Genomic DNA, 27904 nt, shown 5'->3' on the forward strand with positions numbered 1-27904 from the left:
GTTTCCTTTCGAGCAGAATTAATTATCGATAATTGCCAGATGCATGGGAAATAATATTGAATAAAATTACTCTGCATTAAACCGGCCTTTCAGGAATAATAGCTAAATTAATAAATTAATTTACTGTGTATTATTCCTACTCTTTTCCGGGAGCGAAATTAAAGAAATCGGTTCAGTTTTTTTGAGTTCTTTACGTGACGCAACTTTTTGACGTTCCGCGGTTATACCAGGGGGTCATTTTTTTGCGTGATGAACACTGTTTTAGCCTGTTTCACGAAAATGACCTCTTGAACCCAGGGTAAATTTTTATTTTTATTTTTATATATCTGTACACCCTGCGTAATTCTGAAAGGTATTCACTCATTTGTATTTAAGTTGTTTTTGAGTTCCTTGTTTGTGTTTCTTTGAGCACGTGTTTGCAAACGCCAAGAATTGTTGATTTTTTTGAAGGCGCATTTGGCGTGATGGACAACATGGACAATTTGAAAAATCATTTTTTAAGCAAGAAAACTTTCAGACTTGCGTGCGTGCGTGCGTTTCCGATGTTAGTCAACAAAAGTCAACTTTAAAATGTTTTATCCGCGTGATTAGCCCAGCAGTCTCTATGTTGTTTCTTCTTGTTTTAAGATTTAAAAATCTTGCGGTTACTTTCGTCCTCTTTGTATGCAAAGGAATGTTACACCTACACGGCCTCACTTATGATGGTATGAAGGAAATACATATAGTATTTCAAGTAAGCGTTCCTGAAATTTCCATTGTTTGATCTTCCATTTCATACGAACGAAGAATTTAAAAAGGAAAGAATTTTTTTTTTTTTTTATGACTGATTTTTAGCAACGAGAAATCTCCTTCTTCCAAGTTGTTAACAGTGAACACAGATCCGTTAGTCGGGAATTGGGATGTTTTTCTGCACAGCTTTGCATCAACCTCGTCCCCAGGTTGAGCTTTGAGTCTGGATTTTACTAAACAAACTGGTTACTTTTGCAGACTGTTCTGGCGTAAAACATATATTTTAGATTGTTTGGTCGAATTGCATATCGTATTTCAAGTTGTGCTGCATTCTTTTAGATCCAAACTGCTCAGGGTTGCAATAAATGCCATTAAGGGATTTCCCCTCACTAATTAATGCGTATATAAAAACATATAATGAGGTTTAAAATTCAAACGACACAGCTTCTAAGATTTCTCCTCCCTATTTGCTATAGGTGGCGTTCTTCAATGCGGACAAAAATTTTATTAAGTCCAAGGAACATGGATCAGGAAACACTGCACTTCATATGGCCTGTCGACATGGACACTTTGTGAGTATGGGAGAAATTATATCGAGATACTTCTTACAAATTGTGTTTAAATTTCCTTAGAAGGCCGGAAAAAGGAAAATAAAAAAAAGAAAGAAACGGCGCCCAAAATTACAACGCCTCTCAGATACTCAGTTTAGGAAAACTGCACACGTTTGCGTACGCCGTGTGGCACTTTTTCGGCTAGACTTTCTCAAAGTCGTTCGCTTGGTTTTCTGGTCTGGTTTGGTAGGACCAGCTTTCGCTCGCTCGCGCTACGCGCTCAAAAGCTCGACTTGTGAGCAAGTCTATTTTTCGGCGTGAGTTTCATTTGGCGAGTGGGCTTTCTTTATATTATATTTTGCTGGTCGAGTCTAGTTTCCTTCCTGGGAATATATTTTGCGATTCTTTATAGAAACGCATTCAAACTTTATGCATTTAATTGAGTCAAAGGCTAAACTAGACTACAAGTAGTCTCCCATTTTTCTCGGGGTTAGCCCGTGTCAAAATCTAAGTAATTTGACAAGAGTAGGTGTGGCCTAAGTTGCTTTTTGTACATTACCGTAAATCCTCTATTAAGCGCCCCCCTCTCAAATAAGCCTCCCCCCCTTTTCAGGGGAAGAAAGGTAATAAGCCCCCCCCTCCCATCCGCTAATTATTATTTGATAATAAATGGTAGACTGTATTAATCAATCACGACTGTAAAACTTCGTGTGGACTGATCCGGGATGGTTTATTTACCAACTGGGAGTTCGAAATTGATTCTGATCCTTGGCTGCATGACCTAAAACTTCCTGTATTTGAACTTTCCACTTCATATTCTTGTTCTTTATGGAAAACTGATACCATCGTCTTTTCTAAAATAAATAGGGCCCCCTTCTCAAATAAGCCCCTCATCTCTATTAAGCACCCCCTCAAATGGGCTTGAAATAAATAAGCCCCCTGGCGGGGGGGGGGGGGCTTAATAGAGGATTTACGGTATTCAATATCAAAAATGAAAACTTTATTTGTTTACTGGAAACTATATAATACCGACCGTGAAGTTTAGATATGCGGTTGTGTTTCATTCTGAAGACTGTTTTTGCAGATCCCAAAATAATTTTGGACCTTTTCAATATTTATCCATTTTTCAAGTTACTGGAAATTAATCTTTTCATGAAATCCCAACTAACGATTAATTTGACTTGTGATTTTCAGGATATTGTGTTATACCTGCTGGAAAACGGAGCTGATATCGATATGTTTAATAATCACAACAACACGCCTTTTTTCTTGGCCACCGAAAGTCTACAAAAGGAGATATGTCAGGTAGCTAAGAATATTCAACAATTATACTACTAGATTAAGCTTCCTACGAGTCAATAGCCAACAAAACTGGCATCTTACTTTGATTCTACGCCAATTTTTGGGGTAAAGATATAGAATCAAGCCTTTTTTTATTCAACTTTAATTCGCGAAGAGAATTAAAGGCATTGTTTGTTGGTTGTCACAAATAAACCTGCAAGGTTGAAGTTCTTACCATTTAAAATGTTCATTTTTCTTCAGATGAAATCTCAAAAACGAAATGTTAGTCTAACGAAATTACTATTGTTTTTGTTCAGAGCGCTGGCTCGATACACACAATCTATCGCGCAATGAATAATGAGTAGGAGAGCCAATCACTTTGCAGAATTCGCTGTAGCTTGCTAGTTGGTTCAGCTGTATCCGATAAAAACGCATCCGATGTGCACTGCATAAAAATCTTGAAGCTGATATCGATGTGTTTAACTCTGCCTCCATTGAGGTTTTTAAAAGGAGAGCCAGGCTGGAGATAATAAGAAGGCGGAAATAGAAAATTTACCCATAGTTTGTTGATCTTTGTAATTAATTGTTTATTTAGCTTTTTAATTTTTTTCATAATTGTAGTTGTAGCGTTCAAATTTAATTGTCTTTTATACATGTAATTTTTACCTATTTCGCACATTATCCTTAGTGAATAATCTTGTAAATTAATTCTGAAACACCAATTGGGAGAATTAATAAATGTACTGTAAGCATGGCTAACGGAATATATGATTAGCTGAGTGACCGACTTGTTGACTGTCTTACACTTTTACCAAATTACTCAGCTTACGAATCATTCTCTCTTTTCCTGTTTTTAGCTTCTCATTGAATGGGGAGCTGACGTGATGAAACGTAACAAGAGCAGTAAAACAGCCTTTGATCTCATGCGACACTATGAACTCAAGAAGTTTTTAGAAGGTATGGTGCAAACGTACTTGTTTTTATGGGAGAGGGAGGGGGTTATTAGCCTAGTCATTGTCCTAATGATGCCTGCAACTGAAACCCTAAAGCCGCCCCCCCTTCCCCCTCATTCTCGCGCAGGTAGCCCAAATAGGAGAATATTTTACCTAAATTGTCAGGATTTTTAGTTATTTCCTTGCATGCGTTCAGCATAGTGGTGTTATTAAACTTTCTGTCCTATAGTTTGAACGTTTTTTTTTTCAGCAGTTTTTTTATTTGTTAACAAGAAGTATGCCTTTCGTTATGCTCGCTTATATAAACTATTCAGCAGGTAGATTCCTCAACAGCAAGGCGCATAGAAATAGTCTGTACGCGAGACCTTTAACCCTTTAAATCCCAATATCCACATGCAAATTCTCCAAACTTATCTCCATACATTTCTTTATAGAATTAGTTGAGAGAATAGATAGAAGATCAAAGCATTTTCTCTTTAGGTGATCATTTTATAAATTCTCGTAACCATTTCTCCTGACCATGTATTGCTATTGTTAGGGGGAAAATATATGGTGATTCACTGATCACTCTTAAGACTTGAAAGGGTTAAAACTGTCTCATGGCCGTTTTTTCTACACGTGCAAGAAAACCAGGCTACAAGCCTGCTCGTAGGCTATGGTATGGTCTAGCTGAAAACTTGCCTTTTGCGCATGCTATTAGCTCGGAACGCAGTTAAAATGATTGAATAAGGTGAACAATATCTGCTTTAGAGTCGTGTTACCTAGCTTGAATGTTTGGGTTTGGCCTGCCTACTCTGGCTGTAAACTGCAACCACGGCACAACTACTATAAAAGGAGTTGCAAAAGTGTTTTGTTAGTAACCTTGATCAAATAAACCCAAAACGCTTTTATTCCTTCACTTGATTCCAAGAAAACACGACGAGAACAAAGGCCTAGGCCAAACGTTGAACATTTGATTAGACTGATCAAACTTAGTGAGTTAAGGTCTTGAAAATTTCGACGTCTGGCTAAGTAAAGTTCATCTGTATGAGCTTGGATCGTCCAACGTGTTCTCATCGTCGGCTTCGGACGGATAGAACGTCTGAAGATCGTCTCCGACGATCGTAGATCTTCACATGCGACGAACTGGACTAATAATTAACAGTTTGTATGATAATGTATATTTAGCCTCGTTTGGGGGAATTTTATTGCTGATCTGATTCTGTTGATTGGTTCGACGCGTCTTAAGTTCGACGTCTGACCCAACAGACGATCTTAACTTAATTTGATCGACCCAAATTAGAGTTTGGTTCGTCTCATGAAAAGTTCGCCGTTTGGCCCAGGCCTTAGTTATTGGTGTTTGTTTTCTACTGTTCCTTCTGCAGGTAAGTATAAAGAATGGCATCAGCTTGTTCCTCAGCTGATATCAGGTGATATCAAGAAGCTGACTAAAGTGGTAGACTCGCATCACAGGAGAGAGAACATGTTGGCCAGTTTGAGAAGCAGGTAAAACGATTATCTCCAGAAAAATGTTTGGCTAATCCCTCATATTGATAATGGCTATTCAGGGAACTTAGTAGTAGCTTTTCAAGAGAAGGTCTAGCTGGGCTTGCTTAGTGCTGCTTCAGAGAACGGTTTCTTTCAAATGTCCCCAGACCAATTAGACCAGTTGTTTAAAAAAGCACCTACCAATTTTGTTTTTTGCCCAGTATCATTCACTACCAAACCCTTGTGAACTCTACTGATGAAGGGCAAGGCCTGAAACGTTTGGAGAGGAACTAATATCGCAAGACTACCACTTTTGTTCATTACTATTTTTTTGTTGAACATTCTTTCAATAACGTTTTTTATTGCTGTTTGAACACTACTGGAAACTTCTTTTCATTTTATTCTTTTCAGGTGTGTAAGCGGTAGCACACTGCTCCATACCGCTTCTTTCTTTGGAGCTATACCAGTTATCAAGGTACAATTTTCATACTTTCCGCCATGTTCCCATTATAACGTTTAACGAAAATGCTTTTATAAGTTGCCTGTATCAGCTAATCTCTTCTCATCTGTTGTAAAAGACATTCAAACATGTATTTAACGCGTGTAATTACGGTACCGAAATCGACCTCCGAAGGTTCCCGTTTGGACTCTTTGATCGCTAGGATGGGTGGAGCTATCTCTTGGTAGTTCCAAGTTAAACTTTTTCACTTCTCCTCTCACAAGTGGAATTTTAATTGCGTGTAGCTACATTTGTTGCTATTGTTTTCTATCATTATTTCTAGTTAAAAACGAAAATCAATGGTTATGTTGACTGTTGCTGTGTTTTGTCTCAGACCCTGCTCTCCGAGGGTGTAGACGTTAATATTTTAGATTATAAAGGAGCCACGCCCCTTCACAGAGCCAAAGATGCCGCAACTGTAGAGGTAACCTGGTACTTTTGTTTACGCCCGATTATTCGCTTTTTTTAACACTTTTCCGCCCATCCTTAAAAATACTTTTAATTTTGACATCGAAGAAAACTATCAACAATCTTCATTTTGCGTAACATCTCTCCATATCTCCTTGATACCTTCATCTAACTCATTGCTAAGGTTCGTATCGTTTTCTTTTGTAGCTACTCCTTGAGGCAGGATCAAATATTGACAGTGAAGACCATGATGGCAACACACCACTGCATGTGAAATGTTATGGCGAGAGCGGAGAACCTACAGACTTGGAATGCATTGAGAAAATGGTAAGATTAACTAAAGCACTTCAAACCTCCACCCATAGCAAATCACATCATGGATAATAGAAAGACGATCACGTAGAGTTATGAAAGTTTCAAAACACCTGGTCCTCTCTCATATTCAAACACCCGCTTGACAGGATACGTCCCTCTTTTTTTTCCTTCAAGTTGACTACTTTTTTTTAAAATTTCAACAGTTGATGAAAGAAGCTCCACTAAACATCAGAAATAACCGAGTAAGTATAAAATACGGAACTTAAACGATTTTGCCTACGAACACGGGTAGGGTACCTGTTTCCTATGCCTTGATACCAACCAAATATGGTTTTTATCCGTGTGGTTTTGGCATTTTTTACTCTAACTGGTAGTGGATATCTGCTGCTACAAGTTTGGATGATTTAGTAGTTCCCGTACCAATCTTCTCCCCCTCCCAATTTCCAAGGGAACAACTTTGAGGACGAGTTTGCTCGTTTTTTAGACTCTCCTAGCTTTCTTCTTTTCTCTCTCTTGCTACATGGAAGGGAAGGAAAGAGACCGTGGGGGACAAGGTTTTTGTGGCACGCTGGAAACGGTTTATCGTGAAGTCTCTCATATCGCGTCCACTATCCGTGCTTCGAAGTTGCTTACATCTCGAAACGGTCAGCGAAGCAAAGTCTCTCCTATGAGTTTTTTCCCTCCGCCTTCTGTTTCTAGCTTCTACATTTTCGTTTTGTCACTTTCACTGAAGTATTACAATCGTGTTGATCTAAAACTACCGTGTTGAAAACCATTCTTGCGGGTACGTGATCTTGGTTATACTTTCCAACAATCAAAATATGTTCACTTTTTTAGGATTTAATGCCGATTCACTGTTGTGCCATGCAAGGCCGGATGGACGCCATTCAAGCCTTGCTGTTCTTTGACACTGAAGAGAGCATAAAACGAAACTTGGAAATGGAGAGTGAGGTACTTAAAAACGACATTTCGGCTGTTCTACTACGCATGTTCATGTTAACCTCGCCAAACACATCGCGTATCAGGTTACACAGTCTTACAAACCAAAGAGCAGTAAAAGACAATGCTTACCACCGGCATAAAAGAAAGGTTTTTCCCTCTGATTGGTTGAAAAATTAACCTATCACAAAGGCTTAGCAGAAGGGCACCGGATTTCAATGTCAGTTTTGTTCCCAGAGTCTCTCTCAGAAAAAAAAAGAAAAAAGCCTCTGCAAACCAGATTGTAAGGATAATTTAAATTCGAACGCTAATCGATTTCTTGTATGTATATTACAGAAAACCCCGCCCAGCTTACTTCATTTGTCTGTAGCCAACGACTTCCTTGACTGTGCAAAATGGTACGTATATTGGAATTAATAAAATAAGAAAAAGTAAAAGTAACATTTTTAGCAACTTACTTACTGTAATTAAAATCAAATGAAGGCATGCTTGAACATAACAAAAATCACTTGAGAATGATAGACCTTATTCACGATACCCGCCAACTTCTCACGCTCTTTAGGATCGATGGGATAATAGTAATGTCACGATGACGTGATATGAAGTAAATGACCGGTGTCAGCAAATAAGGTGGGCGTTTAAGGTGTGTTAGTCTCCATTAAGATTTTTTATATTCAATTCTTAGGTTGGCGGAGAACAAATTCGAATTTAAAGAAAAGGAAACAGATCTTCTTGTTCATAAGATCTTACTTGAGGAAGTTCCATGGTAAGTTAAATCAAATGAGCCCCAGAGTGTCTCTACCGTTTAAACTATTTTCCACAGTGTCACGATTTCAGTGACACTGCAAACAGGTCAGTAAAGATCTAGACGATCAAATGCGAGTCTATTTTTGAGATAAGGATGAAAACGTCTAATTTGCATCATAAATTAAATGTGACCAGCTTCAATCGCGGGAAAACCTTTGGACGATGCGGGTTGTTAGAGAACCCAGTCAGGGGCGTAGCTAATTATACTCACGGTACACACGTGCGTACCTGAAAAATCGAAGATGTTATATAACAATACTGCGGGATAGATACGAAGCTTGAGCGGTTTGCGACCATTGCAGTGGTGTAGACCTCAAAGCCAGGTACTTAATAACTTATAACTGCTCGCTTAATCATTTTGGTGAAAACGGTAAAGGATACGTGCGTTATTGCGTTGTTTAATTCACTTTTCAGTTGTTATATTGTATTTTTTTAGTGGCAGTCGTGTCGAGACTGTTCGATTTCTATTGGGTAAAGGTGCCTCCGTTAACCCAACATACCCTGGAGGAAACACGTAAGAATTGATTTTGTTTTTGTCATTATTTACTTTCTTATTGAGGAACAAAAAGTATATCTGCGATCTTTGAAGTCGCAAATATGTCGGAAGAGACGATTTTGTTATTAAATACAAACACTAATGACACAATGCAATCATAGAGGAGCCTGACCTTGCAGACACTTGTCTTCAGCCCTTTTTTTTTTCTTTTTCGTTTTCCAGGGCTTTGCATCTCACCGCTGGCTTGGTGAATGCTTCAGATCTTTTGGAGCTGTTGCTCTCGTTTAACGCTGATGTCGATGCTATGAATGATGACCTGTGCTCCCCGCTGTTTTACGCCACTCAGTCAAACAATTTGTATGCTGCTAGCCTTCTTCTTAACCACGGTATGTAAAGACACAGGGACTAGTAGTTTAGGATACTTACTGAGCTTTTCTGCACCTTTTGATTGTCAACCATATCTATTCTATAACTTCATCAAGTACTTATGCGTCAGTTGTAAAAAATAATAACAACAACAACAACAAAACTTTATTAACAAACAAATAAAATTACAGAAGTATTGCCCTCAGCTGGCAAAGCTATTCGAGGCGGGACAATGCGTGCAAAATATAAAAGTAAAGACTTATACTATTAACTAAGGAAAGTTTACAGTTTAGAAATAAATGGAATAAAAATCGTAATAGGGATGAGGACTAGATAACAGACTATAAAAAAAAAGAATTAAACAAATAAATTGTACAAGTAGCGTTGCGTGACATCCAAAAAACGGCTGCGAGGGAGACCATGTATTGCAGAGCTGGGCCCCTTTTGATACCAGCCAATGGCTGATAGGGCTACCCTGCCTAAATAAACGTGACTTTGACTTTGACGTTATTGTACCAGTCTTTTGCAATTTGAAAATGCCTTTCTTTAGCACCACCATGCATTTTCTTTAGGCCAGTTGTATGATAGACTTCGACTACAAATACAAGAATCGAAACCGTTTTGATCCTTCAGTGGCGTGATTGGTTACCAATCTATCATTTAGTCAGTTAAGCGATTATTGTCAACCTCGCTCTCAAGATCGAGTTAGGGAGGGCCCTGGGAACGAGTTTGGATCATTTTGAGATTTATTTCAAGGCATTTTTTTTTTCTTTTTTGCAAACAGGGGCCAATGTGCGGTTACGAAATCTACAAGGTGAAATAAAAACGTGTCTTACTTTATACATCTTAGTTTAGAAGTCGTAAACAACGTTGTGTCATTGACTAAGCGTAAGATCAAAGCGGCTGGATTTTGGCCAAGTTCTTTTTTTTTGCATTTTTATTTACCAAGAGGAAGTCAGCCATCTTGACCGCACAAAATTGCCCAATAAAAGATTCATTATATGCCTATTGCCAGAAAGAGAACTTTTACTTTAGGGACAAACGCGGAAAATCCCGAGTATCTTGCCCGTTCGAGTAGCCAATTAGAATGAAGGATTGACTTCATCTTGTCCACTCGCGGATTCAGCTATATTATATATTGATCTTATTAGCCGTTTGCTTATGTTTATTCATTTTGTTACAGGGTTGACAGCCTTCGATTTTATTTCTGATTTTGAGGAGTGGATTGAATGCGGTTACTTTAACGAAGAAATCAAAGCTCGATTAAAAGGTAAACACCTTGGATGCTCGAATGTTTGAGTTTGGAGAAAACGATAGCCAAACTTTCTCTACACTCGTGATTTTCTTTTTTTTAGTTTTAAATGCTCATTATTGAGTTTCCCAGGTGGCCGGACAGCAAACGGAACAAAGACAAGAAAGGTGTTATGTAGCAGCTGCTCGCGCGGAAGAGAAGTCACCAATGGTGCCTAACCCTAACCCTAAACAATACTAAGACCCTGTTTACATGGAGTGGGGGATCCCGGTCTAGTGGGGTAAGTTTCTTTTGTTTTGTGTCCCCCAGAGCGTGAAAACAAAAGAAACCAACCCTACAAGACCGGGGTCCCCCACTCCATGTAAACAGGGTCTAAAACAATTGAAAGAATGACATGTCATTGTTTCCTTGCGACCAATCAGGAGAGACCTTACGAGCAGCTCCTACACAACTTCAAGAAAGAGTTTGAGGAATCTCAATTTCTTTTTTTGAAGTGCTTTCGCTCAGCGTCTTTGCAAATTAATTGGAACAAAAGAAAGCGTCTACAACTCCCACAAAACGGGTTGTGTTTCATATACCGGAATTTGAAATAGTTAATAAGTAACAAAGCATAGATAACATTAACAACAGATGTCGGTGTATGACAGTGGATAAAGAACGGAGCATCAATAACAAAGAAATTAAAAACAATAGATTCTGGTACATGAACGTCTAACCCACAAGATTGGCTTGGAACACCAACATCGCCACCGTTTGACTCTCATTATATTGAAACACAAATATGCCCGCCCGTTACATCATGTGAAAGCGCTGTATGCAGCGAATTTAGTTAACTAACTGAGTTTTTTCAACTTTCTTAGTCGACAACTACTAAAACGAGAAAACATCACGGTTTTTTTTTTATTATTTCTTTTAGCCTACAGTCTCAAACATGCTAGAGACCTGGTACGAGCCATAACCAAGAAAGTAAAGAACCAGCTCCCAGCTTCTACGTCACAGAGATCCCAGCCTGCTTTGCCAGGAATCGGTACTGGTCACGTGCCTCTCATGTTGCCACCTATAAAAAGGGACCGATGAGTTAAACAAGTTCAACTCGTTCCCACAAAGGCTGGAAGGCCAAGCTGAATGAACAGTTTTGCAGAGCTGGAGAGAGTTCTATAAAGCTCTGTCGTTGGGAGTGGAGAAAGCAAACAATTTGATAGTGAATTACGAAGTTGTTGTTTTCGCCTCCCGCCTAATATGTTTTTAACTGGCAATATATTTTCGGCCCTTTTTTGTTCCTCACTGTGACAATAGACCACGTTCGATATATTAAAATTCTAACATGACTCCGAGGCTTTAGGGTCAAAATTGCAAATTCACGGCTCCACTGTCTTGCAATTCCCAGAAGAGACTTAAAACTCCAAATATAGAAAAATGATCAGAAAGCCTCGGAAACATTAGAATTTTAATATATCGAACGTGGGCTAAAGAGAGAAGATATCGTTACATATGTGGCAGAAAAAAAAAACGAAAAAAATATGACTTTCCTATGCACAATTGCTCTCAGGAGCAAGACTGTAGCCCAAACTTTTCTTCCATTGTTCAACAGTGCAAATGGCCGTTTCTGTCAAGAAAGATCGTTGAAATCCAGAAATTTTTCTACCATGGTAACGTGAAATCACACTTCCTGTCTCTATTGTAATCTATCTATCCTTTTTTATTTCGCCTTTGGCTTTTTCTCGCTTGTTTCAAAACTTCCGATTAACATCCAAACGAACGTGCTCCTGATCATCTCCGAATTACACAATACGGCGCCGTCTTAAGAAAGAAACTCACACACAACCACACACACTCCACCCTACAGAGTAAAAGCAAAAATATCGAGAATTGTATTTATTTTCTTGCCAAATTAGATGTGAAAATCTCCCGTATTGATAACACAGACCAGAGCTACTGCTTCTTACAAATATTTTTATATTAACAACAGTTAATTGTTCACATTTTAAAAACCAATTATTAAAAAAAGAAAAATCGAGCCAAAGTTAGGCTCAATTTAGCCTAGAAGCAAGACATTTTGCATTAAGGGACTGAATTGAATTGTGAATTGAATTGAATTGAATTGAACCGGACTTTCTCCTCCAAATCTGTATTTTGCTTTCCATAGTTGATCTTCTTTCTCTCATTCTCGAAAGCGGGGATCACGGGCATTTTATACAGCGGGTCCATACCCTAGGTGCCAGATGTTTTTTGTTTTTTTTTTCATAATGGAGAGATTTTAAGATTCACGTTTACGCCAAAAGGCAGACGTGAATTTGTACCACATGACCAGGGTTTCCCTTATTTTCCGTTTACCCTTTATTGCTTCTGCACAGAAATATGTAGTTTTATGCTAGTTTTAACGATAGGAATCGTTCCGGACTGTTTTTATCAGTTTATTTTCTATTCTGAGAAATTCTCAACTTGAGTCTGACGTTTGCTGTTTGCGATAAACGTGAATCTTAATCTCTCTAATTATCAAAGAATGAGTACGGTTTATTTTGTCCTAGGTATTTTGAAAATGGACGTCTGGAACCAGGTGTTAGCTGGTCCAAGCCCCCACTAATTTAATATTCTACTCAATGTTACTCCCTTACTCCTTAACAGAAAAAGTACTTTTTTCACACCGGTACCAGCCTGGGTTGCTTGTGCCCGAAGTATATCCCAATAAATTTGTACTTATTTTACATACGTACTTACAAACAGTGCATTCCTAAATTTTCTTTAACCCAGCCCCAAAAGACATTGCCAGACAACACGAGATAAACATAGTAGAGCCGGAAGGATCGTAAGTTAGAGGAAGGTGCGTCTGCCTGTCTCTATAAAATACCAAAAGGACAGATTTCGTTGTTAGTGTGAATAGGGCTTCTGTTCACACATCCGAACTGGTAATTTAGGCGCGATTTCTGTAACAGAGCGCAGCTGCGCCGCCCCGATCTGTGAGATGGAAAGTCACATCGGATGCAAGAAGTATTTATTCCATACCGGATCGCTTTACGTGTCGACTCGAAAAGCTATCCGGCCATATAGCCTTACTCTTGCACCTCCAAATCCAAACTGAAAATATACGAGGTACCAAACATCAAAGAGTCCCGGGTGTGGCGGTCAGCAGTCAAAACTCCCTCCTTATCTATCGGACATCTCTGACGTACAACTCGCTTAAACGCCACAGTTATTACCTTCGATTCCTTCCTCTTTTTTAAGAAGTGTCATTACAAGACTGACGTCTGTCTAAGATGGACACAGAGTGCGCGTCCCAAGGGTGTGCGTTTTTAGTAACACAGAGTTGATAGAACCTGGGAAAGCACTCCCTTATTTGGCCTAAACGGAAATGTGCCCCTGAACTGCAGGGTCTTAAGTCTTGATCAGGAGATTCTATTTCACTGAGTATTTAGCGTCTTGAACAGAAGCCTTTAAAACATGAGTGTGAGGGATGGCGATGAGGGCTCTAAGTTTGTGGTTCCAGCAATGTAGTTTGAAAAATCACTTAACCTTTGGACAAGGAGGGTTCAAGAGGGTCCCGAAAGATCAAACATCAGCAATAGCGTTTTCTTCAGTAGCTGTTCGTTTATTCCGCGCACGAACTTTGAGACAAGTTTAGGTGATGATCAGTTTCTATGGTTACGAGATATGACGTCATAAGTAGCAGATAACGCGGCGGGTTGACAGTCCTGATGTTATTCCACTTGTTTCAACGATAAAAGGAAAACTTGTAGATAAGTGATGGAAAGTACTTATTTATGTGTTATTTTACATGTCAAGCATAGGAAAATACCAATTTTCTCCGATTATTTTTTAAATTTACCTGGTATCTAACTCTGGGTAAAATCCAATATGGCGAATATGTTTGGTGACGTCACAGGCTTCCAGCAGGGCCACCACCCATGAAGTATTATAAACCCTGTTACGCTGTATGCAGCGAATTTAATTAACTAACTGAGTTTTTCAACTTTCTTAGTCGACAACTACTAAAAAAAGAACATCACCGTTTTTTTTATTTCTTTTAGCCTACAGTCTCAAACATGCTAGAGACCTGGTACGAGCCATAACCAAGAAAGTAAAGAACCAGCTCCCAGCTTCTACGTCACAGAGATCCCAGCCTGCTTTGCCGGGAATCGGTACTGGTCACGTGCCTCTCATGTTGCCACCAATAAAAGGGACCGATGAGTTAAACAAGTTCAACTCGTTCGCTCAAAATGAATGAATGAACAGCTTTGCAGAGCTGGAGAGAGTTCTATAAAGCTCTGTCGTTGGGAGTGGAGAAAGCAAACAATTTGATGGTGAATTACGAAGTTGTTGTTTTCGCCTCCTGCCTAATATCTTTTTAAACCGGCAATATATTTTCCGTTTTTTGTTCCTCACTGTGTTCGTTTATTCCTCGCACGAACGAGACAAGTTTAGGTGATGATGTAGCAGATAACGCGGGGGGGGTTGACAACCCTGCTGTTATTCCACTTGTTTAAACGATAAAAGAAAAGCCTTTGAATAAAATGATGCAAAGTACTTATTTATGTGTTATTTTGCATGTCAAGCACAGAAAAATACTAGTTTTCTCCGGCCGTTTTTTTTAATTTACCTGATATCTAACTCTGGGTACAATCCATACATGGCGAATACGTTTGGTGACGTCAAAGGCTTCCAGCAGGGCCACCACCCATGAAGTCTTGTAAACACCATCTTACCGAGAAGATCAAAGGCTTTCCACTGAAGGTAAAATCTTTTCGAAATGCTCTAACATAACGAAAACTCGAAGGGGGGCTCCATCACACCCCCAACTCACTAACTACAATGGGGTCGAGATGACTTTGCGTGTACGTCCAAGGGTTAAACGAATCAGAGTCATAAAAAAGTTCTCATCTTAAACATGGTAAGAAAATGAACAAGGTTTTGTCTTAAACGACCTTAAACAGGGTTAGGGTTGGAAGGTCTCGTTCTAACTTACGGTAAATTCCGGACCTGTGTGACTCGAACAAAACGCTCTGCTGGTGATGTCAATCATTGGTCGTCATCCGTTAACCAATTCAGACTCAACATCCCGTGCAGGATCAGTCATCCATGGATGTTATTTTCACGATTCTGATGTTATTTTGCTTCGTTGAAGTTTATAGTTAAGATCCTATGGAAGGCATAGAAGCAACATACGAAAAACTCAAAATATCGGTTCCTTCATCCCATGGAGTTGTCGACGTCACTGTTTTAAGAAAGTCTGGGAGACCTGCAGGTACGGGCGCATTCAATTCATGATGGTACATTTATGCAATCAGATGCAATGCGGGTGGAGACCTGTACTAATTGAAAGGTTTTTCCTTTATAGAATACCAAGTTTATAACGGTTATTTGGCTTCGTCGACTGTCCATCGTCATCACTTAGAAAAGATAATACTGGTGGCTTTCGATGCAAGTATTATCACTATAACGAGAGATGTTACTGTCCTTACTCCGAACAAGTACACCGTCGACCCGGCGAGTTTAGAGGTGGATCAGTCTGAAGTATGGATTGATGCATGACTTAACACATCAGCGCGTTAGCAAACAGGAGGCTTATCTTTACTCAATGACTGGAAAAATAATCTACAGCTGAATGTACATTACTGTAATTATATAGGATTACTCGATGCAACGATTCTCACCGGTGACCTGTATGATGTACATGTTAGTCCAACCTGGCAGAGCCTGTACTGTAGATTTACAGCGATACACAAAGCGACGTAGACTTGTCGTGTAAACATATCGTGTGAGATGAATGTGTAGCGTTTAAATAGACCTTATTCACACTACTCGACATATTCGCGCCCCTTTGGTTTGATGGGATAAAAGCAATTACAAATGGTATTTCAGGGGACGGACAAGATAGAAAATTTTGCCAGTACGAGTAATCCCGTATCGAGTATAATTTGTTTATTCTCTCAAAACGAGACGACGATTTTAGTCTGTCACTGAATGTACAGTCCAAGTTTCGATAAGTTTCAGAAGTTGAAAGTCATTATATTCGCAAAAATAAAAATGCTCACTTCCACTGGGCATAATTGACCATAATTTGCCATATCGTGTTTTTCCTTCTTTGTTAAACCACGTGATCTTGCTTTTATCCCATCATTCCATTAGCGCGTGCAAAGATGGCTGAAATATAAATAAATATGTCTTCCTTAGCTGTCCGATCAGCCTTGCCTTCAGTTTTAAGTGTTATTTTGTATTGCTGATCCTGATCTACAACTTGATCTAGCTTTCCCTCGCTGCTGTTTGTCCACGTGGTCCTTGCAAGAATTGATGGTAAAGAAGGTCTATTGGCCTGGGCCGGGTTGTTCAAAGCAGGGTTAAGTTAACCCAGGGTTAGTGCGAAATTTGATTTCAGATATGAAAGCTTGAGAAGCAAATTCAGTTTTATTCTTTTTGCCTACAAGTTGATGATTGGAGGCTCTAAAAAGAAGGGAGAAAATTATCCGGGAAAATGCTTTTGAACAAAAGAAAAAAAACAGGTTAAAATTTAACCCTGGGTTAGCGCTAATCGGCTTTCGAACAACTGGGTCCTGTTTTTTTGGTTTGTTTTGTTTTATTTTATTTTCTCAGAGGTGTCCCAATTACAGCTTAGATTTCATCATTAGTAAACATGATTTGAGAGCATGAAAAGTAACCGAGACCAGGGTCTGACGAATAACGCATCTTGTTGAGCCAAACGAGAATAACGGGCAAATAATTCTTCTGTGTCAGACTTTGTGAGATGATAATGATAATGATCATAATGATGACGTTGGATATAAGAGTTTTTTTTTCTTTTTTGATCGCAGTGATTTTTCACCCACTTTAGAAACTGTCCGATAAATACTGGGCTTGGAAGAAGAACAAGTCGAGATAAGCGGTGATCACACCAAATATGAGGTACGTGATGTTCTAAAATAACCCACTCTTCAGGTCCACCTCATATTCGATTCTTGGTGCCAATCAAGGCCTTTCTCGCTTCATTAGAAATATCTGTCGTTTATATATGGAGCACCTGTACAAGCTGATTTCTGTCTAAGACAGACACCTTTTTGACCGGCGCTATGTGTCCATCTTAGAGAGATGTCCGTCTTATAGAGAGTCAACTAAAAGGAGCAAAGAAAGGCAGGGACAAACTTTAGGTATCCGTCTTAGCGAGAGGTCAGTTAATTAAGAGCTCACTTTACTTCCTTAAGAGAGAGACGCATTACATAAAGTTTTGTTTGGTTGAGAAAAAAATTCGCGCTGCTTTACAAACTACTCTGTTTAGGGTTTCACTGACTATACTTGATTGAAAACCGCGGACGAGTATCTTATAATTGTGTGGATAGCCTGTGTGCACACGCCTCTCCTCTTATTTTTTTTGTTTGTCTTTTGAATTTTAAACTTTAATTTTTATCTGAGGGAGGGGGCGTTTGTACGCAGGCTATATGGGGATATCCTTGCAATCATCCAGCGTACCAATCACCGAGAAGTATCGGTTTCTATGACCTCCCTATTACATAATTTGCCGGTTATCTTTCTCTTTTTTCAGATATACTTTGAAAGTTCATCAAGAAATAAGACGTTAAAGGCCGGATCCTGGTATGTTATTAAACTGAAACCTTGTGTAATCCCGACCAAACAACGAACGTGAACTGACGTTTTACATCTTGCATGAGCAAAAATGAATCCGTCTCCCAAGTTTGGTAACAGCCATTGTGTAGCTACCGTTAATCCTGTGACGCGTCGAGAGGATCCACTAGACCCATACTGTGCTTTTTTTGAAAATTCTTTTTGGCTTACAACCGGTTTTGTCTTTAACTAAAAATGGATCTGTGAACAGACTATATTGCTTATGATATTCATTGTTTTGTTAGCCTTTGAACAGGCCCGCTCTGTTTGGGAAGAGCGATTTTTTCACCCCTTCATCAAACAGAGAGCCTGTTCACAGGCTTATTGTTTGTCAATTTGTGATTTGAACTTGTTTTTGAGTGTATATCTGCGACGTTATTGATAGTTTGTCAGTATTATCTGATTTTTTGTTAAACTATCTATGGTGACGATATTCATCATTTGCCAATTTTATTGGAGCTTTTGCTGCTGTGGAATAATGAAATCTTTACGAATTAAGTTCCTCCTATAGTTACGAACGCTAAACAAACTTGTCGTTTTCTTTTGCCTTTAGGTTTCTGTATCAGATTTTTCCAGGTACTACACTGCTATGTCAGCGATTGTTGTTCAAAGCAGCAAAAACTGGAGAGCTGGATACTGTACAAAAACTGGTATGAAAAGTTATTTGTTGTAAATTTCTTTTTTAATGCGAGTCTCGAGGAGGAGTGGTTACAGTAAATAAATGTTAGTTAAGTCGTTAAGCTAATGCCCTCTGGTGTTTGGCAAGTACTGAGCGCTTTCTAAAGGACAAAGGAGACTGCTTAGTTCAACCTTTGTATTTACCAAAATATTTTAAAAATTTACCCAGCCATTTCACGGACTCGCTGTTATCCGGAATAAAGCAAACGACAGAATGAAGTCGGAGAGACTAAGTTTAAATCGCTTGTTTAGACTTTTATTTCCCTCTCAGAAGCTTATTTATGATTCGTAAGGAAAGTACAAAGGAACATTATCAAATTAATGTTATCATTTCTAATGTAGACACGGCTAAACTTTACACCCAATAAACATGGTCAAAATAACCCTTAATCTACATATTAGTGCAAGAATGAATAGATCTGTGGAAGTCATTCAAAAAGTTCAAAATTCATGTTTTACCACTAGCTTCACAAAGGAATTCTGCTTGCACATTAACCCACCACACGCTACATCTGATGGACATACAATATTTACTTGCATGTATTATTCTTGTGTCTTTAAAAACTCGATATTAGGAATTTGAACGTTACTTTTACAAACTTCGCCTCTGCTGCAATTTCGTTTAAACTTGTGACAACTCGTTATCCTTCTATGTACGCTTTTCAATAATCAGGAAGTTAACTTACGGCCAAAAAGGTGATAAATGTCAACTATCAACAACCATATCGTACTTAAAAAGTACTTATTTACAAATACTTTTAATCGAAGTTTAGTGACGCGCGCGGCTTGATCAGTTCAAATTTCAGTTATCCTTCACGCCGGAGGCTATCATTTGAAACCATTCTTTACAGGCATTTACTTTTTGAAGTTGATTTGGGTCAGTCTCAACGAGTTTCGATTTATGTTTTAATTACCGGTAATTTATTGTGTATATGAAATGCTCTTTTAATAACATTTCTTTCAATGTGATGAAATCTTTTTAATTGCTGTCGTCTGTAGTGTAAACTAAGTACAAATTTTCATAATTCGTTAAAAAATAAGTTCGGCTCTAAACTATTTGAACGAGCCAAACTTCCTTCAGTTTGTGTTAAAGATGCAGCTAAGATATAAACAACGTTTTCGGTCTGTTCCGGAGGCCTTAAATTGCGTGCCCTCAATAGCCCTAACCCTTGAGTCGATGAAACGTGTCCGTGACGTATATATTATATATTAGGGAGCTTTTATTAGTGAACTTACGCAACAGGACGGGAGAGGGAAGAAGACGGCAAACCTTGTGTGACAAGCGTGACAATAATTTTGTTTGAAATAACTTTTCGCCAAAATTCACTTTCCTTTAAACAGATCTTTTTGTAAAAGACCAGAAAACATTGATGTTAAGTGAAGATCACGACAAAACACGTAAGAAATAGCCTTGTCACGTTTGTCACACACGAGCGTTCTGCCGTCCTCTTCTTCCTGCCGTGCTGTTGCGTAAACTCACTATTAAAACAACGACGACGGTGACGTCAGCGAAAACGTCATTGTAAAAAAGTTTCCGCTTTTCCTCAAAGTTTTTCGAGATTGTTTCAACTCGCTTTAAGTGCCAAATGCAAGCTAATTTTCCCAGAACTGGTTTCCTGAGGACCTAACCCAAGTTTAGAAGGAGAAAAAAAAAAATTAGTTGTGGTGAGTTTACTTCCTCCGTACAACGTTCCGTGAGGGAATTTCACGGTCGTAGTCATGTAGTGATGGCAAATAAATGTACGAAGAAGCGTGCTGAACGTGCGGAGTTGATGTTTTGTTAATCTAAATCTATTGCTCTTTTGACGTTTTCGTTGCCGTTTCTGTCGTCGTTGGGCTGAGAACACGCCAGAATTGCGGATAACATAGACACATTGGTATATCCCTTCAGTGTGCGTATTAACAAAGGTATTCACTGAAATTGAAATTGAAATGGAGTCCCGCGGTGTAGTGAATCGCTAATAGGCCCGTTCTTAGCTCATATTGGATGATTCATTGTCCTAGTGTTTAAAACATCACAAAGATTACTTATTGTTATATTTATCATTAGCAACATACACTACAGCATAGCTGGTGTTCCTTTCTTCTAGGGTATCTGAAGGTTAATTTTTATTTAAACCTCTCCTCATAGTCTCTTGGATTTCACTAAGTAATGAACAAACGCAACAAAAAATTAGTCAGAACGAAAAGTTGTCAAATTTATGATGTTGCTTCCCAATCAATTATTTTAGTGTGCAGATTGCGCATTTACAGCGCTGGGGAAAACAGACGTTTTTAATTGTCTGTTAACATGGAATAACGCTGGTCATTTTTTTAACAGCTTGGTAATTTGAGTTTACGAAAAGACGTAGTTAGTATTTTTGCATACTCCGAAGAAAATGACTGACCTAATGACAGGCAATCCGGAGGCCTCGAGTTTAGTTCCTTAGTCGTGAGTTCAAATTGAAAAAATCGAAAATATTTTTTTTTTGCCTTGTTCCGGCCAGTAGTATTCTTCCATTTGAATTATTTGTTTCAGAGATTTGGTCTGGCCCATAGCTTTTGTGCTGTAAATACTGCCGAGGGCAACAAAATACACTTATTTCATTTACAGAAAGCATTCTGTCCTAATTCCTTTGGTTTACTTATTGGAAAGGTCAATTGCAAATAATTACAAGTTATTAAGCAGCGAATGACTTATAATTACCGTTCGTTCGTCATGTTCCTGAGGGCGTTTGTGGGCAGCAGGTCTGTGTGCTGATCTTTGCTCTCTTGTGTCCATCTCTGGAGCCTGATGAACTACTAAGACTCGTTTCTCGTCGTCTGCTCTCATAGCAGGGTAAATCTTTATCACAAAGTACAAAAAACACGTACATTATAAATAGTTTCGTCGCGCTAACCATTTCGCCATGTTGATTGATTTGGAATCAAATAAAATTGTAAATAGGACTGTGAAACAGTTTCTTCTTAAAATGAGTTGCTTACCCTTCTTTCGTTGTACGCATTCCTATGAACCAGGGCGGGAGGTATTTTGATGCTGTTTCTTCGTAACCCTTGCCTGGTGTCTACAGGTCTTTGTACCACCATTTGGTCTCCTGCACCCAATTCAGGAGCCTGAACTGTACGTTCAATGGCATTTATCAGAGCTGAGCAAAGCTTCATCACACAGTACCCCAGAACGCACATCATTATAAGTGAAGCAACGATAACCACGTCGGTCGTCATGATAAACACTATCCTTACACGCGCTTTTAAAAATTGTCTAGTGGTTTTATCCTCTTGTATGTCCGTTCTTGATTTTCTGTCTTTTAGTGAAGAAAATTGGCAAAACTGTTCACAACTTTTCAGCCTCCTTATGAATACAATATCTGATTAGATGGACATTTTTATGGTGGTCTCGAAGCTTGCGGCCCCAAGAAATGAAAGTCCTTCAGATAATACGCAGGTTTATGTTATGATATTGGGAAGTCTCGAGGCTTTTATTGGTCAATCACGTAAGAGGGGGCGAAGAGAGATCATGTGCGCGACTTTATTTTGACAGTTATGACGAGTAAAAGTGGGGCACTAGCCATATATGCACGTGGTCATCGGTTAATCATTAATGATAGTATTATACAGCATTGAAGACATTGAAATGTTTACTGGGAGGCATGTTTTCCTATGTGTGGTCATGTAAATTGCAATAAAAGCAACATTTCTTTCATTATTGCAGTTAAGTTTTGCTTTACGAGCAACGTGTACTTTCGAGGGTGTTTATTTTTGAAGCGGAAGTGTCTATTGTTTCTATTTTTATATCGACCTTCTTTAACCAAGCAAGGCAAAGCATAGGGTAAGGTATAATGACTTTGATGTAATCTATTCATTTTTTTGTATTTTGTGGACAATTGTTAGGATTAGGCTTATAGTTAGGCGATGGTTGTATTCCCGCAGAGTACCATTCTACTACAGAAGTAGCACAGCGTTTGGGCAGGTTCACAGTTCATGGTTCTTGACGATTGTCTATCTTTGGCTTCTACCGCAGAATTAGCATCATAAACGTTAACTGTAGTTGAATAAGAAAACTATATTCACTCCAATTTGAATATGAATGTAGCAGAACATTTAATTATTGAGAATGTAAAGAGAAAACCTATGAAACTCCTCTGAAAATGAATATAAATGAGAGAACAAGGCTATAGTTTTGAGGTGCATGTATAAGAAGAAAAATTAATGCTATAGCTGAAAGCTCCCCTAACATACAAGGCCACATATGTATTACGATAGATGACGATAAACTGAGGAAATAAAAAAATGTTAACATTTGAAGGAAGTAATTTATAAGTAAAACATATTTTGAAAAGCATCGTGTGAAAGTTGAGCGACGAAGCCAAGACAAGGGTTGCTTTTTAAACCGGAACTGATGGAACGCGGTTTGTTTCACTCTATATAAAGTCAAACCTGTATTAAGCGGTCACCCTCTATTAAGCGGTCGCCTGTCAAAGTCCCGGAAATCGCTTCCCTTATTGACTGTAAACCTGACCTCCATAAAAACGGACGCGTTAACCCTTTCTAAGGTCCCAAAGTGCTGATTTTATTATTTTCACCTGTATTAAACGGTCACTTTGTTTACAAAAAGTAAATTCTGGGAGTCAAGTACAGCAAAGTTAAAATCACAAGTGTAACTTGTTTCCACAAATGTCTCGAAATCAACTGTCTGAACAGGGACGTTCGGTTATTTTTAACCGTAGTGTCAACATTGAACATCAAATTGATCTTTAACTAGCTTCTCTTTTAACCAATTGCACGAAAATTGTCCCCTCCAAAATGATATTCGTAAGGCACTTCTAAACCATAACCAGCTCCTTGGTTAACACGCTTTCCTTTAATAATGACCCCGGCAGAAATTATCTGAGGCACAAAAGACCTCACATACAGTTTTGGATGAACAAGTGTACTACGTTTACTTGGCGTCTACTCCACTTGGTTTCTGTTTTCTTTGTATTGTTATAGTTACTGTTTTTTAAAATCACCAGGCGAGTATTTGTAATTTAAAAATACAAAAGATGATCAAGTATCAAATAAAATGCCATTCCCACTAACCCTGAAGTTGAATTTTACGATTCCTGTGTTAAGCGGTCAACCTGTATTAAGCGGTCACTTAGTCATTCCCCGTGGGTGACCGCTTAATACAGGCTTAGCCTGTTCCAGGCGTTCAGATAGTAGATCGCGGGAGAAAAATTCACTTACCGCCGCGCTCTCCCTGAAGGCCTGGAACAGGCTTTACAGGTTTGACTGTATGTTCAAGTTATATTAACGACAGCAACAAATTTGGGGTTTGTCACCCGGTGTAGAGAAGCCATCACTGCTTTTCGTCAGCCAATGAAAAAATTAATGGAAAAAAGAACGTAACAAAGTACCAAGGCAAGGGTTGCTTTTGTTATTGCACGATGGGATTTTCAGTCATTTCAAGGTTGTAGTTTTACTTTTCCCAAATAATTTCCAGATGCATGGGAAACTTGCATTGAATAATAACTGTGCATTTAAGCTATTTTTCCGATGAAGAAATTGCAGAAATCGATATAGTTTTTCGACTGGTTTTTGTTTCACTGACATATCTCAGTGAATCCACGTTTTTCACTAAACCGTAAAAAGTCCCTCGATCCTTAATTGCCCAGGCCGCTATTATTAGCAAAATTAGTGTTCAGTAAATTTTACAATTTGTGGTAATTAAAAATAATCCACGGGCAATTGTTGCGTGATATTGTGACTCCAGTGAAAAATTATTTTGAGTATTAAGTGGTTTATCATGATTTTCAAAAATATGCAACGTTGCCTTTTTTACATCGTCATTTTAAGATGAATACGGAACAATAAAGTATCTAAAGCAGTTCGTTTTGAATGAAACCCGTTGCATTAAAAAAAAAATGAGAACTGGCTTTGGTATACATCAATTGTACCTAAGTATCACTCGATTGATTAAGTTCCTTTGGAAAGCAATCACTGCTCTGCTTTGTCAAGGTTTAGCTGCCAGGCGGAATTTTACCGGCTGTTATCATGATCACGTACTGAATAGCTGAACTTTTTCTTTAGAATTGCAAGAAGACCGTGTGGTGGTGGTTCCCATGGCAACAAGTCGTTTTGTGTTTTGACTCCTCTTATAACTATAAGTCGTTAAAATTTAATTCTGTTATGTATATCAAATATAAACATATTTATCTACATCTCAGTACAAATAACGGCGTAATGCTATGATAAGCATGAGTTTAAGACTTTTTTTTTTCAGAAGGCAAATACTTTAACGCATTTCCATTGACGTCATCCTACGACCAACGCGATTGCTGCGTGACTAGACTGCAAAACAGTCTGTATTTTTGCGTATTCAAATACGCGCGAACAGTCAAACAAAAGGTCTGGAACGACGCTGAAAACGGAGAGCGAGACGGGGAGAGACGGTTCAGAGTTTTCCCTCTCGCCTCACACGCCCTACGTCACAAATCTTTGTGAAAAAATATAGAACGATGATCATCATTGTAAGTAAAAGCAGGTTTGGATCCATTTCCATAAGCTCTGCTCTTTCTTTCTGTTCACTGACGTTGAAACACAAAATATCGTTATGTACAGAGCCGCAAGTTATGTTCCACAGCAGTGATCTGACAACGTGGCGGGACTAGGACTAAGTTTTTTTTTACCCAAAACACGAGTGTTTTGCTTTGTGATTTAGCGTTTGGATCCATGCTCCAATAAGATCTGACGAGTTTGCACACGAGTAATTTGAACGCCCTTAGTTAGTGACTTCATTCTTCTTCGGCACGCAACAGATAAACTGAAAGTCTCTCAGACAACACATAACTTGTATGTTAGTGCCCGATACACGCTCCAGTGAAGTTACTGATATTTTAAGAACCGCCCCAGCAGCTCAGTCACGGTGTCGTTACAAGTCTGGGGCCGTGTTGGTTATTTCAAGAGAAGTTTCCTTTTCGACCAGAAATAACATTGAGTAAACTTACTCTGCATTAAAGCGGCCTTCCCACGAACGAAATGGCAGAAGTTGATTTATTTTTTCGAGGCCTTACAATACAATACAATACATTTATTAATTCTCCCAATAGGGTTTTTTAGAATCAGTTAATATTACAAGAAAAATAGAAAAAATTTAAAGATGTATCGGAAAACTAATGATAATAGTGTTTACAATTTTACAAAATGATAGAATAAAGTGCTATGGACTATCAAAACTAAGCGCAACTGATTTCAACTCTAGCTTTCTTCTTAGAACATTGAATAGATGTAGAGTTTCTTGTCTGACCACAGTAATGCTGTTCCATTTTGCTACTGCCCTGTAGAAAAACGAACGCTGAGCAATTGCTGTGCGACATTTGGGAAAGCTAAGTTGATCTCTATTTCTCCAGTGTTGTACTCGTACGTTTTCTTGAGCACTCTGTAAGCTTTGAACTCTTAAATACGAGCTTTATGACTTATTTCTTCTTATTATATTGTATCTAGTAAATAAATCACCTTGCGTACGTAAAACTAGATAGTTGCGTTTATAACAGACATAAAATTGCAAATCCTAGTGCTAATTTATTGTTAGTCAATCACTAGTTTTGATATTTATAGCTTGTCATTGATTTTTATTGCGTGTGAAATAAAAATATGCTCGCACATGGATTATCAGAAGGCTTTTTTGCGGTTAACCGCAATTCCGGCGGTCGGTATTGCGGTTAACCACAAGTAGAATGTGTTCCGTGTTTTGGTTGTGCAGCGGTAAATGAACGGTCAAAAAGAAGAACCGAGGAAGGGCGTGTATCATTATGATTTTTAGCCAGTTAAATGACTGAGCTTTCTATGAATCATTGAAAGAAAAAGGCAAGATTTTTTGTACACGTATACACAGTGCGTGCTCGCACGCGGATTATCTTCAGAAGGCCCTTTGGCGTTTAACCGCAATTTCGACCGCAAAAGACACAACGGCCATTGCGGTCAGAATTGCGGTTAACCGCAAGTCGATATGTTCCGTGTTTTGTTTGCGCGGCGGTGAATGAACGGTCACTAAGAAGAATCGACAAAGGCCGTGTATCGTTATGATGTTTAGCCAGTTGAGGGTAGCCTGTTCCAGGCTCCGAGATGGTGGTGGAAAGTCGTTCAGTAATAAGAAATGCGAAAAACGCGCGGGGCTGGGGAGAGACAGGGGTCGTTTTTAATACGTTCCCACTATACTATCTGAGAGCCTGGCACAGGCTAGTTGAGGGACTTTGAACTTTCTATGATTTCTGCAATGCGCTAAGTCGTAAGTCCTATAAGAAACGTTTTTCAAATGTTGAGAAGTAGAGACTGAGTCTGTGTAAGAGCTGGATGTAGGTTTTCCGCCAACGTGCTGCAGTAACAATCAAGTCGTTTTGACTGATCGGGGCTTTCACCCATCATTACTCGTCAACAACAGAAAATGAAAAGATTAAAAGTCGTTGAAAGAAAAAGGCAAGAGTTTTTGTACACGTATACACACTGTCTTTCTTCAGTGATCATTACGTACTTCTACTTTATTGTGACCACTACATGATATGCTTCAAAAATTATTCAGGAAGGGCATTGAAGGGCATCTTTTTTGCAAGCACTCATTGTACGTTGTTATTCATCAAGTGTCTCAAGGAATGGACCATTAGAAAACTTTATAGGGAGGGGGGGGGGGTGGCAGGCGAAGTACCAAAAAAATATTCGCGCAAGGGAAAATTAAATGAAAAAAATTCATGCACGCCAATTAACCGTAAAAAATATCCATGCTACGGCCTAAAAAAAAATTCGTACAAGGAATTTGCGAACGAAAAAAAAATCCTGCCGCTCGAAAATTCCCCACCCCTTCTTCATAATGTTTTTAATGGTACGTCCCTAAAGACATAAAGTCATTTACGCTGAGGCAATTTAGTGAATTTCGTTTATAACGTGATCCTCTAAGTATTACTTTAGGTTTTGCCTCACTTAAAATGCCATGAGATAAAGGCACTATTCTCTTGTAAGACTGTTTCAACTGTTTATTGACTATTTCAAATTTTACAAGCAATATCCCGACTGCTAGTAGTTAGCAGTTAGTCAGTCGAGGCGAGCAGTGGTTACACTTATTTTATATATTTATATATGGCTCACAAGCAAGACTAGAGGAAAAGAGCAAAAAATAAATTAAATTAAGTTTACAATCTTGTATTTTGCAATTGTAAGAAGCCGAGTTTTCAAGACTAATCTATTTTAACGTGTTTTTTTCTGCTTTGCAAAGCTAAGTTGAACCCTTTAGTAGAATAAATCAACGTCGAGCAAATGAAGCAGGATATGGTTCACTCGGTTGAAATTCAGCAGCTTATAAGTTTTTGCTTTTGATCTGATTGAGATTATCCCATCACTTTTGAACAGAAATACAAAGCAACCACCACACTACCCGATATACGTTTAAAAACCGTACATGACAGATGTGGAAAAATGTGCGTGATAGTACACGCTTCATGTACATAAGATTATCACACTAGTCAACAACGTGTTGAAAATAACCCTATATAACCACAGCAACTGACGTCTTGTTGAACCGGAAGTGACTTTTTGTATTCTTGGGCA

General features: G+C 38.7%; 2 protein-coding genes across 3 annotated transcripts in view; both read left to right on the forward strand.

Annotated features, from left to right (window-relative positions):
- The first annotated feature begins 1181 nt into the window (after positions 1–1181).
- On the forward strand, positions 1182–14647 carry LOC140950502 (transient receptor potential cation channel subfamily A member 1-like). Of its 2 annotated transcripts, XM_073399739.1 has the most exons (17): positions 1182–1301; positions 2475–2585; positions 3419–3518; positions 4879–4999; positions 5393–5456; positions 5815–5904; positions 6096–6215; positions 6407–6445; positions 7041–7154; positions 7479–7540; positions 7828–7908; positions 8386–8463; positions 8668–8831; positions 9596–9625; positions 9995–10081; positions 10980–11170; positions 14089–14647. In XM_073399739.1, the coding sequence occupies exons 1-16, from the start codon at positions 1278–1280 to the stop codon at positions 11138–11140; spliced, it is 1446 nt and encodes a 481-aa protein (XP_073255840.1). In that variant the 5' UTR covers positions 1182–1277; the 3' UTR covers positions 11141–11170; positions 14089–14647. The 2 variants fall into 2 exon arrangements, with proteins under 2 accessions (XP_073255840.1, XP_073255839.1); XM_073399738.1 differs by lacking the exon at positions 14089–14647 and having other exon boundaries at positions 10980–12733.
- Positions 14648–16632: 1985 nt separating this feature from the next.
- Positions 16633–27904, forward strand: part of LOC140950528 (ankyrin repeat domain-containing protein 61-like) — a 21406-nt gene continuing 10134 nt past the window's right edge. Inside the window, exons 1-3 of the mRNA XM_073399771.1 lie at positions 16633–16957; positions 17592–17641; positions 18225–18321. The gene's annotated coding sequence lies outside the window, so the exon portion shown is untranslated. The remainder of the gene's footprint in view (positions 16958–17591; positions 17642–18224; positions 18322–27904) is intronic.

This window comes from Porites lutea, chromosome 10 (genome assembly GCF_958299795.1).
Source record: "Porites lutea chromosome 10, jaPorLute2.1, whole genome shotgun sequence".
Taxonomy (NCBI): domain Eukaryota; kingdom Metazoa; phylum Cnidaria; class Anthozoa; order Scleractinia; family Poritidae; genus Porites; species Porites lutea.

Coding starts and splice junctions, on each gene's coding strand:
- LOC140950502 (XM_073399739.1), top strand. CDS start 1,278: ATGGCCTGTCGACATGGACACTTT. Junction 7,155..7,478: donor ACTTGGAAATGGAGAGTGAG/GTACTTAAAAAC, acceptor TGTATATTACAG/AAAACCCCGCCCAGCTTACT. Junction 7,541..7,827: donor TTCCTTGACTGTGCAAAATG/GTACGTATATTG, acceptor TTCAATTCTTAG/GTTGGCGGAGAACAAATTCG.